Genomic DNA, 12,545 nt, shown 5'->3' with positions numbered 1-12,545 from the left:
ACTGTCAGTAATTAATAACATCTTTAATACTTTAAATATACAGGTGTATAATTAAAAATACAGTTGTAGAAAATTATAAATCTCAAGACTTTTTGACAAGTGGTCCTTGTAAGCGGTTACATGTAGAAATGGTATCTAATTTTATTTCCCAGAACTACTGACATTAGTCAACTTCTGCCAGTCACTTTTCATAATATTAGTCTTTAAAGTTTTGATAAAGTAAGCTAAAAGAGTTGGACAACATAAAACAAAAATAACTAGTTAGTGAGACAACTTTACGGTTTGATTATTTTGGTTAATTGTCGGTTTTAATGTGAGTAAATTCAAACCCATTTTGGTTAAGAATAATCACAAGGCGTAGATCCTAACTAAGTACCAATGATCGGTGGTGATCCATTTGCAAAAACAAAAGTAAATCCACTAAATAATAGAAACTATAAAATAACAAAGATGAGTAACATATTATCAAGATACGGATGTTGCAAAAGAAACTTAAACAATGAAGATGAAAGGCTGGAACGTCAACAATACACATAGAAAATCAACAAGCTAGATATCTAGCGAAGATAGATGGATATGGTTGAACGATCCCATAATCAAACATGGTATGCTCACTGGTGGGTCAATTGGGTACCGATAAAAATAAACTTATTTGGTCGAAGAGCGGCGTATAACAAAAAATCCTATGGAGGTCGAACTCTCACGACGAGGAGTCAATATAGGATCATCACTTTGTGTACTGCGTGGGGAGCAAGACGAAACAACCACCACCTTATAGGATCATCACTATGTGTACATTGTACAGTTTGTTGCCGAACACTCTTTCACACAAGAAGAAGCTGCAATCAATTTTCCTAGCTACTTTTTGGTATATATGGGGTGTTTGGAAAGTAAAAGTCTTCAACAATAGATCAAAATCCACTTCAATGGTGCCAGAGGAAATCAAGACGTAATTATTTTTTGGATAAAACCGGGGCTACCCAACAAGGATTAGAATGGTCGTCTTGGTGTAACTCTACTTGGTTTTAAATATGACTATATACGACTGTAATTAGGTATGCTATAAGCCTTGGTAGCATCTTTTATCTATAATATTTATTGTTGTTTAAGAAAAGTAACATGTGAGATTAAATATATTATTAATGTAATATTTAATCTTGTAGCCTTTATAATCATTTATATTATATTAGATCAAAATATATTAATAACCTATTAATAATTAGTTGGTAATTGTTGATGGACCATATTACCCTTATTAACTAATTAGGTTTCCTCTTGAGTGTATAAATAAGGGGATTATTAGAGAGTTTAAGGGTTACACAAAAATTACACAATCACAAACCCTCATAACATCAATTTTCGTCTCTCTCCCCATAACCGAAATCAACCCTACTTTCGGTTCTTCACCATCATCACCTTACACCCTAAGGAGGAACCAGATCATCCTGACAATCATGTCGAACTCTATGGTTGCATCTCTGACTGGATTCTCTACCGGCCTGTCTGCTGTAACAGGTATGTTATTCATGTTTTCCATTATGTTTAAACAGAACTGATCCAACATGTGGTATCAGAGCATATGTTGATAAATCAGTTCTGGTTTTGTATCCATTATTCTGGGATCAAAAATCTGGAAAACGAAATTTTTAAAGCCTTAAAAATCTCGGTTGTTTCGAGTCCTGTTGCCGAAATCCCTGTTTTCGGAAAAGAATTGTTTGTTAAATTGACTCGAGACCATAATGGGCAAACCTTAATATCCGAAATCTGTTAATAAATGTCTTAAACTTTAGATTTCGGATCCCAGATTATGTTTTTTTTTTATTTTTTTAGGGTTCATCATAATGTTCTAAGAAAACTCGAAAATTCCCTAACTTTTGGAATATAATTTAGATTAGTGGGTGTTTTTACTGTTTTGATCTTAATTTTATCTATTAAAGGTTTCGAAAACTGTTAAAGAGATAATCAGTTATTATTACGAAATCTTTTGATAATTTAGATCAACAATAAAACAGGAAACACTATCCCACAATCCCTAAATTTTCGAGTTTTCAGTTATCATCACAAAACAGCTGTTAACAGGGATTCGAGACCATCAGACTGCGAATCGAGATCATCAGATCTCGACTCGAGACCACAAGGTCTCGACTCAAAATCATAAAGGCTCTCAAATCTTTATAACTCGAGACAAGGGTCTCGACTCGAGACTAAGGTTACGACTCGAGACCATAAAGCTACAACTCGAGACTAAGGTTGCGACTCGAGACCATAAAGCTACAACTCGAGACTAAGTTTGCGACTCGAGACCATAAGGCTACAACTCGAGACTAAGGTTGCGACTCGAGACCTCATAACTAACTCGAGATCTCAAAACTCAGTCGAGACCATGACTCGAGACCATGACTCGAGACCTCACTCGAGACCTCATCACGTTTGTAGCTCGATCCGCGCTAACAGGTGGTTTGCTTTTAAATACTTGGTTTTGTCAACACTTAATTAATTAATCAGAATCAGATAATTTTTACAAAACCAAAATAGCTTTACTTGAATGAGCTTCTGATGTATTAATTCTGGCCAAAGTTGATTTAATACATCTATTTATTGTTCAAGTATTATAAAAGCTATGTTGAGTATGCACTACAAACGTGAAATGTCTTAATTCTGGCCAAAGCTGATTTAATTCATTTATGTTTAGCATGCTTGACAAGTGCATAACTAAAGTGATTGTCTCATTTCTGGCCAAAGCTGATTTGTCACGATTACTTTGCACACATACTTAAATGATTACACTTCTGGCCAAAGCTGATTTGTCTTTGTTTAAGTAGAATTTTTAACTAAGTCTATTATTTTGATGTTAGTAATAGATATTATCACAGCTTCATAATTAAAATGGTCATTATTTATGTCTGCCTTAGTATCACAAGCCCATTAGATCACATTAGGACTTCTTTCTTAGTATCATAACTTGCTCATCTTATTTCCACTATCAGCACCCAATTGCGGGACTCCACCTTTGACTGGTGATAACTTTGCTGCATGGAAGGATGCTTTCATGCTTACGCTTGGGCTGCTGGACTTTGATTATGCTCTAAGAGAGAATAAGCCAGCGGACCTTACCGCCACAAGTACTGCTGCTGAGCAGATAGTCCATGATAAATGGACTAGGTGTAACCGCATGTCTCTCATGTTCATGAAGCAGTCCATTCATAACTCAATCAGAGGAGCCATTCCTGATTCTGAAGATGCTAAAACCTATTTGGCTTCTGTGGAGGATCAATTCAAGGGAACATCAAAAGCACACGCTAGCACTCTTATCCTTAAGCTGGTGACAACTAAGTATGATGGGAGGACCGGCATTCGCGAACACATCATGATGATGCATGACATGGCCAATAAGCTGAAGGGCCTAGAAATGGAGATCAGTGATGGTTTTCTTGTTCACTTCATCATCACTTCGCTTCCTTCGTCCTATGAAGCATTCAAGATCAATTACAACACTCAGAAGGACAAATGGACGATGAGTGAGCTGATCGCTATGTGCGTGCAGGAGGAAGAGCGTATGAAGATGGATCGCACTACTGATGTTGCAAACTTCACCACCTCTAGCTCAAAGAAGAGGAAGAACTCTTATCAAAGAAAGGATGCTTCTAAGGTTCAAAAGCCAAATACAAATCCTAATACAAGTGCACCTTCCAGCTCTAAGAACTCCTTAGGCAAACCCTATTGCAAGTTCTGTAAGAAGACAGGACATAAGCAAAAGGAATGCCCTGACTTCAAGGAGTGGCTGGCTAAGAAAGGTAACGATTTTTTCATGATACTTGAGTCCTTTAATTTAAATGTTCATGCTAATTCTTGGTGGTTTGATTCTGGTTCTATGGTTCATGTTACCAATTCACTTCAGGGATTCCTTACAATCCGGAAGCTGGGAAGAAACCGAAGAACACTTAAAGTTGGAGATGATCGGGAATTAGAAGTGAAGGCCATAGGAACATTACAATTATTTTTGAAAACTGGTTTATGTATTAAACTTTATGATACATTATATGTTCCTGAGGTAACTCGGAACCTTGTATCAGGACCAAAGTTAGACATGGACGGTTTTGTCGTTTCTCATGGTCATCGCAAACTCTCTATTCTCTATGATTCCGTTGTTTATGGTACTGGCATTCTGGATGGTGGTCTCTATAGATTAGAACTAGATGATAATTTTTCCAAATCTTTGTTGTCATATAATATTAATGAATCACTCACAAAGATGGAAAAGAAACGAGACTTAGAGACTTCATCTATGTTGTGGCATCAACGTTTAGGCCACATCTCAAGAGAACGATTAAATCGTCTCGTAAAGGATGAAGTCTTACCTCCTCTCGATTTCACTGATTTTGGAACATGTGTCAAGTGTCTTAAAGGCAAAATGACATCAGCAAATAAGAAAGGTGCCACTAGGAGCTCTAATTTATTAGAACTCATTCACACTGACATTAGTGGTCCGTATCAAATCGCTGGCATCACAGGACATACTTCATTTATCACTTTCATTGATGATTATTCTCGTTACATGTACTTGTATCTTATTAAGGAAAAGTCTGAATCGCTTACAACTTTTAAAGATTATAAAGCTGAAGTTGAAAAGCAATTAGATCGCCAGATTAAAGTTGTGAGATCAGATAGAGGCGGTGAATACTATGGAAGACATACTGATGTGGGTCAAGCTCCTGGTCCATTTGATGAGTTTTGTAAGGGCCAGGGGATTGTGAACCAATACACCATGCCTGGTACACCTCAGCAGAATGGTGTCGCTGAACGAAGAAATCGTACCCTTATGAACATGGTGCGCAGTATGTAAGCCAACACTAATTTACCATTATTCCTCTGGACTGAAGCGTTAAAAGCAGCTGTTCATATACTCAATAGAGTTCCTTCTAAGTCTGTCCCTAAAACTCCTTATGAACTTTGGACAGGAAGGAAACCGAGTCTTAAATATATGAAAGTATGGGGCTGCATTGCTGAAGCAAAACTCTATAATCCTTTCCTAAGGAAACTTGACCCTAAAACAGTTACCTGCTTCTTTATCGGGTATCCTGATCATTCAAAGGGTTATCGTTTCTATTGTCCTTCCCATGTCACCCGTATTGTTGAAACCAAGCGTGCTGCGTTCCTGGAGGATTTCAAGGTCAGTGGGAGCAGTACCAACCCTTACGAAGAATTGCAAGAAGTACAAGACGCGGGGGGGAGAGACTCGTCGCTTACCATTACTCCGTTTACTCCTCTTGTACCCCATGCAACTGCACCTGAAGCCACTGCACAAATTCCATCTCCACAACCAGAACCCATTATACCTCATAACGAAGGCACATCAGACGCTCAAAACCAAGACAACGCTGAACCCGAAAATCAGCTCAGGAGGTCATCTAGGCAGAAACGGCCTACTAATTGGGATGATTACGTTACCTACCTGACTGAAATGGATGCTGGAAAGCTCAATGATCCTATCTCTTATAATGAAGCCATTAGCAGTGATCAGTCTTCTGAATGGAACAAAGCAATGATTGATGAGCTTGAATCCATGAAGAAAAATGACGTTTGGGATTTGGTAGAATTACCCAACGGTGTCAAACCTGTAGGTTGTAAATGGGTGTTCAAAACAAAACTAGATCCGAATGGGAACGTTGAACGCTATAAAGCGAGATTGGTTGCAAAGGGCTACGATCAGAAAGAGGGAATTGATTATCAAGAGACGTTTTCACCTGTCTCTCGTAAAGATTCATTAAGGATCGTTATGGCCCTAGTAGCTCATTTTGATTTAGAGCTACATCAGATGGACGTCAAAACTGCTTTCCTTAACGGAGACTTAGACGAAGATGTTTACATGAAACAACCTGAAGGCTTTAAACCTGAAGGTCAGGAGCATCTAGTCTGTAAGTTGAAGAAATCCATTTACGGGTTAAAACAAGCATCACGTGAATGGTATCTCAAGTTTGATGAAGTCATGAAGAGGCAAGGTTTTATGAAGAATCAAGTGGATCAATGCACCTACCTCAAGATGAGTGGGAGTAACTTTACTATACTTGTCCTTTATGTAGATGATATTCTATTGGCAAGTAATAGTTTAGACATGTTGCATGAGTCGAAGCGGTTACTCTCTCATAACTTCGACATGAAGGATCTCGGAGATGCTTCTTACGTCATTGGCATCGAAATTCACCGAGATAGACACAAAGGGATCTTAGGATTGTCTCAAAAGACTTACATAGATCGTGTCCTTACACGTTACAACATGCAACAGTGCAAACCCTCCGTCGCTCCAGTAGTTAAGGGAGATGTTTTCGGTTCATTCCAGTGTCCGACAACAGAGGTTGAAAAGGAGCAAATGAGCCAGATACCTTACGCGTCAGTAGTCGGGAGCCTGAGGTATGCTCAAGTCTGTACTCACCCAGATATCGCTTATATTGCTGGAATGCTAGGCCGTTATCAGACTAATCCTGGCGTATATCACTGGAAAGCAGCTAAGAAGGTCCTCAGATATCTGCAAGGGACGAAAGACTATAAACTGACTTATAGAAGAAGTGATCATTTAGAAGTGGTAGGTTATTCTGATTCTGACTTTGCCAAATGCAAAGATGACAAGAAATCCACTTTGGGCTACATCTTTATGTTAGCAGGCGGACCTATCTCATGGAAGAGTCATAAACAACAGTTAACTACAACTTCCACGATGATGGCAGAATACATTGCTGTTTACAACGCAACCTGTCATGGAATGTTGCTTAGAAATCTGATCACTGGACTCAAAATCGTTAATTCCATTTCTAGACCATTGAAGCTTTACTGTGATAACTCAGCTGCCGTTAGTTTCTCGAACAGTAACAGTTCGACTGGAGCTGGTTTATATCTCGATACAAAATATTTGTTCGTACGTGAACGAGTTGAGGAAAATAATCTTTGTATTGAGTATATTAGTACTAAAGATATGCTTGCGGATCCGATGACTAAAGGTCTCCCACCTAAAGTTTTCGAAGAACATGTAACGAATATGGGACTTACTAAAGACCTTATTTAATGGCATATTGTACTAGCTTATGTTTTAATTAATAAAATTTCCTCAGTTTGATTTTGTATGTCTCTAACATATGTTCTGCCGGTGTAATGACATATAGACAAATATAAATACAAATCAGACGCTAAAGGGCTTATACATATTTTGGTCGTAACTATTAGGTTTTAAATTGAGGCTATAGTATGATTAATGGGGGTCCTGAGTCGAATGATGATTCAACGGCTGTATTTCTCTGCTATAGTTCTTGGTTTAAAGCTAAAATGAGTGTTAACTCCTGGCCATGCTTACCTAATACTCATGATAAATGATTACTCGGCTAAGTGGGAGAATGTGAGATTAAATATATTATTAATGTAATATTTAATCTTGTAGCCTTTATAATCATTTATATTATATTAGATCAAAATATATTAATAACCTATTAATAATTAGTTGGTAATTGGTTTCCTCTTGGGTGTATAAATAAGGGGATTATTAGAGAGTTTAAGGGTTACACAAAAATTACACAATCACAAACCCTCATAACATCAATTTTCGTCTCTCTCCCCATAACCGAAATCAACCCTACTTTCGGTTCTTCACCATCATCACCTTACACCCTAAGGAGGAACCAGATCATCCTGACAATCATGTCGAACTCTATGGCTGCATCTCTGACTGGATTCTCTACCGGCCTGTCTGCTGTAACAGGTATGTTATTCATGTTTTCCATTATGTTTAAACAGAACTGATCCAACAATTATTAATAAAAAAAGTCAAATTTTATAAACTCAAGTTGATTTCAATGACTGTTTACTTTGCGATGTGCACATATAATGTATATATGTGTGGGCACTCGGGGGTAAAAGTGAAGTTGCACTAATTTTAACGTTATTTTACTAATTTCATGAAAATAACGTTAAAAGCGGGGGACGGTTAATCATGCATCATGTAGTGTCGTTGATAGTCGAAAGACAAGGGCGTTACATGCACTAATCGGCCTTTTTGCCGAGAGTTATGTGCCTTATGCCCAAGGCTTGATGCAAAGCTACTATGAAGTCCGGAGTTTCACTGGAAGCAGCCTCTCTAGTCTCTATGAGGTAGAGGTAAAGCTGTCTACATCTTACCCTCCTTAGACCCTACCTTAACTTTCCTATTGGTGGAATTTAGGGATGAGCAAATCCCGATACCGTCCCGATCTCGAATTTCGCCAAAACTAGGTACCAATACCGATACCAAAATATGTCGGTACGGTACGGTATCAGTATGGTATCGGTACGGTAGCGGTATTTGAAGGTAAAATTCGGTATTTTACCGGTACCATACCCAACCGGTACCGATTCTGAAAATACCGATACCGAAAATGCCAAAAAGTGGATACCGTTTCCGGTACTAAAAAAATTCGGTACGGTATTTTCAGGATCGGGATCGGGATGATATCGGTATTTAATACCAAATGCTCAATCCCTAGTGGAATTTACTGAGTATGATGATGATACACGTAACAAAACTTGGTTTAAAAAAAAAACGATATTGAAAAAAAAACCATTTTTATGCCATCAACTTGTCAACTAATTTAGTTATTATTTCCATTAACTTTTTATCAATACCATATGTTAAATACCATAAACTTTTTTATTTCATTAATTTACCAGGGCAAGTGACACAATAATAACAAAACTATATGAAGTTTATTTTAAATACCATATTTTAATTATAAAATAATATAATATTTGATTTCAGCGACTGCTAGCTATTATTTCAATTATTCATACATATACAACTATAACTAAACTCATTTACAAAAAAATCTATCTATCTATACTTTCTATAAAAGGAGAAATCTCAATGACATAAGAAAAGCTGATGTGTCAGCAGGAGAGCATGTCCAGCAAGGCTTTTCTTATCTCATTATTAAATCATAAAGCCTAATATATAAATCACTTTAAAATTCAAAGTTGGCCTACATCAAACCATTGCCTTGTGTATTTTCAAATTTTAAAGGTCTGGCCCACATTCTAAAGGGCAAGCACTGTCTATCTACGAGAAAGTAGCAGCTGGTTCCTTTGGCAAATGTATAGTTAGCAACAGCAGATGTTGTTATCTTCCGTAATACTTTTAGATCAGCAGATGTTTAAAGCTAATTACCCGGAAATTCAAATTTAAATATGCATGGGAATAAGTAATTAGCAATTAATGCATGTCACTCAGATTCAAACTCCTGTCAATCATCCTTCTTATATAAGGCTTTTCTTCTCATTTCCCTTTTCATGTTTCATCAAGCTTTCATCTTCTCTGATTTTGAAATTTGAAATTTAATCACAACTCGATTTCCGAATTAGAAGCATGTCAATATCAGTTGACAATAATAATCTTAGTTTTGTTAACAATTTGAATCCTGCTAAGGATATGTGGAACATGAAGGCGAGAATTATACGAAAATGGAATCAGGGTTACAAAATGGAGATCATCTTCATTGATGAGAAGGTAATTTATATCTCTGTTTTTCCGTTTTATTTTAGAAAATGTAGTGTTGTATGCTAAGAATATAATTTCTTTAAATGTTCTTCAGGGTGCTAAGATTCAAGGAGGTATTAAGAGTCATCTGATACCTGTTTTTGATGGACAGCTGCAAGAAGATGCTGTTGTGATTCTTTCGAAGTTTGGTGTTGGTGAGAATAAAGATTTATATAAAGTAGTAGTGCAGCCATACAAAATCAACTTTTATAGATGCACAACTGTTACTCGTGTGAGAGATTGGCAAGGTGTTGAGTATGGTTTCAATTTCAGAGCTTATGAAGATATTCTTCAAGGAGAGGTGTTAAACGCTTTGAGTGTTGGTAATGTATATTTTTGTAATCATGTCTTGCTTGTATAATATTAGAGAGTTTTATTTATATTCTTGTATAATGTGATCATGTAGATGTTGCTGGATCTGTGATTTCTTGTGGAGATCTTGAAATCTTTGATCGACCTCCAAAGGAGACTAAGAAGATGAATTTCGATATTGAAGATTTGGAGTAAGTTGTTGTTTATATGTTCAGTCATGTAGTGATCATAAAATGTATTTAATGATGTTAATAAATAAGATGAAGAATGTTTGTATTTAATGTGGGATCATGTAATGGTAATAAATGAGGTTTATATTGTTTGTATGTAATGCTGAATCATGGTAATAAATGTGGTCTACAGTTTATTCTTAAACCATAGGTAATGGTTAATGCCCACTAAAGGCCATTTTTCACCACATCATCATCATAATGCCCTTTTAAAAAAGGTGTAATGGTTAATGCCCATTTCATTTATTACTTTCCATTATTTTTCTTCTCTTTGGGCATTATTATAGAAATGCCCCTCACTCTTCATGCCCCTATAATGCCCATGAGTAATGGTGTAAGGGCATTATCAAAATCTTTCATGCCCTTATAAAGCCCCATTACATATGGTCTTAGTGAATATAGTACTGAAATTGAAACCATTTGCTACTTTAATAAATGTTATAGTTTTCCTGATTTATTTTCTGTTTTTATTCATTCAATGTTGTTTTGATATGAATATTCTTTTCATGTAGTGGTAAGGTTTTGCGGTGTACTGTGTGGAATGGTTATGCTCTGCAGATTAAGGACTTCATTTCTAAAATCCCACCTCATGAGCATGTGATGGTTGTTATACAGCATAGAAAGTGTAAGGAATGGAAAGGTATTTTTGTTACTTTCTGCAAATCATAACTATACTGTTTATTTCTGGCAATATAAAGACAGGTATACATTAAATATCTATATACTTTTGAATGAAGGTAAATATACTGTTCAAAGTGACAAGTTTGCAACACGAATTTTTCTGAATCAAGAAATTGATGAAGTTGATGAGCTAAGGAGGAGGTAATTCTTAATATAATTTCTATTATATATAGATGGAAAAGTCAAATACTTGGTTTCATGTCATTTGTATACTAATTCTAATCATTTGTGGTATTCAAAAGGCATATATTGAAGTTTGGACAAGGGAGTAGTTCTACTTCTCAGACGATACTATCGTCTCAGAGTATTTTTCCATTACATAAAGAATTTGTAACCGAAGGTGTGAAGAAACATGTTGATGAGATTAGCGAGATAGAAGAGGTTTCACTTCTTTGTATATAGTTTGGTTATTTGTTTGGTTTGTCACCTGCGTGTTTTTACAGGAAGTGTGTTGTGTTTTTACAGGAAATGTCTTGTGTTGTGGTTGCGACAATTAAGATTGTGCAAGAAGAGTATGGTTGGTTTTATGCTTCCTGTCGTAAGTGTTTCAAGAAGGTGATGGCTAAAAGTGAATACTTGCAGAATATTAAGAATGTTTCAGATGATATTCTTCGATTGCCTGCGACTTCTTTGGTTTGTATCAGATGTCATACTGAATGTACATCGATAACCACAAAGTAAGCAATGATGATTATTTAGAGTTATATTTATATAAGTAACATTCTAAGACTCATATTTGAATATAATTTTGCAGTTTACTTAGTTAGTTGTGTATATTTCAGGTTCAAGATGCAAGTGCGGGTGCAGGATGAGAGTGGTAGTGTTTCTTTTGTTATGTTTGATAGAGATGTTCATAAGCTTCTTGGATTAGCGGCGAGTGACATAAGAGAGAGGCAGATTAAGGCCAATGATATTGGATTCCCTCATGAGATATGTCGATTGGTTGATAAGAAGGCTGCTTTTAAGATTGATGTTTCAGAGTTCAATCTTAAAAATGACTATCGTGTTTATAATGTGCAAAAAACAACTGAGGATCCAGTAATAATTGCTGAGTTGGTTGGTGGAGATGGTAATGGTGATGAAAATACTGATGAGGTAGCATATAAAATTACTCTTTCAATCTATTTATTTTTCTTTTGAGTTTTAAACACTGGATTGTGTACTTTTTTATATGATATCATATATTATGATCCTTTAGGTTACTCAAGAGGTAGCTGACGTTAAAGACGTTAACCTTTCAGACTCTTCTCAGGTGTCTGCTGAACGAACTTCAAGGGTGAGTATTTATTTTTAAAGTATGTTTAGTACGTTTAAAAAGAGTTCATTATTTTATTAAATGAGATCAATAGTTGTTTTGTGATCTGTTGGAAGGATGCTGTCTCTGTTACGGCCGACTCTTCAGTCGTTGAAGTTGAAAAGGATTCTGGATCAAGTCCCAATGGAAAGCGGATGGCTCAAGATGCTGATGTTGCCAACGTTGGTGAGCTATCCACTAATGTGAGAAGAACCCGGAAGAAGCTGACTAAGGTTAACAATTAGATTCTTATGAAAAAATAATTGTTATGAGAGATAAGTAGAAACCACTTATTTTTGAAGAATCCTTGTGGTTTTTATTTATGTCTGTTAACTGTTGTTTTAAGAAACTGTGGTTAAAAGTTTTGTTTGTAATGGCTACAATGATGAATATGTTATGTAATGTCTATTGGTTGAATATCAAGTAAGGTTAACCTTTATTATACATGTTTGGTGATATTGATGGACTGTATAAGTAG

General features: G+C 36.2%; 2 protein-coding genes across 2 annotated transcripts; both read left to right on the top strand.

Moving 5' to 3' along the window:
• The first annotated feature begins 9,379 nt into the window (after nucleotides 1-9,379).
• Nucleotides 9,380-10,761, top strand: LOC118488324. The gene is made up of 4 exons (XM_035985712.1): nucleotides 9,380-9,520; nucleotides 9,606-9,873; nucleotides 9,957-10,053; nucleotides 10,605-10,761. The coding sequence occupies exons 1-4, from the start codon at nucleotides 9,380-9,382 to the stop codon at nucleotides 10,759-10,761; spliced, it is 663 nt and encodes a 220-aa protein (XP_035841605.1).
• Nucleotides 10,762-11,241: 480 nt separating this feature from the next.
• On the top strand, nucleotides 11,242-12,312 carry LOC110920414. The gene is made up of 4 exons (XM_022164626.2): nucleotides 11,242-11,450; nucleotides 11,556-11,868; nucleotides 11,972-12,049; nucleotides 12,145-12,312. The coding sequence occupies exons 1-4, from the start codon at nucleotides 11,242-11,244 to the stop codon at nucleotides 12,310-12,312; spliced, it is 768 nt and encodes a 255-aa protein (XP_022020318.2).
• Nucleotides 12,313-12,545: the final 233 nt, after the last annotated feature.

The sequence above is a fragment of the Helianthus annuus genome, chromosome 16, assembly GCF_002127325.2.
Source record: "Helianthus annuus cultivar XRQ/B chromosome 16, HanXRQr2.0-SUNRISE, whole genome shotgun sequence".
NCBI lineage: Eukaryota > Viridiplantae > Streptophyta > Magnoliopsida > Asterales > Asteraceae > Helianthus > Helianthus annuus.
Note: the sequence above shows the minus strand (reverse complement) of the source record. Positions and strands in the feature narration are given on the sequence as shown.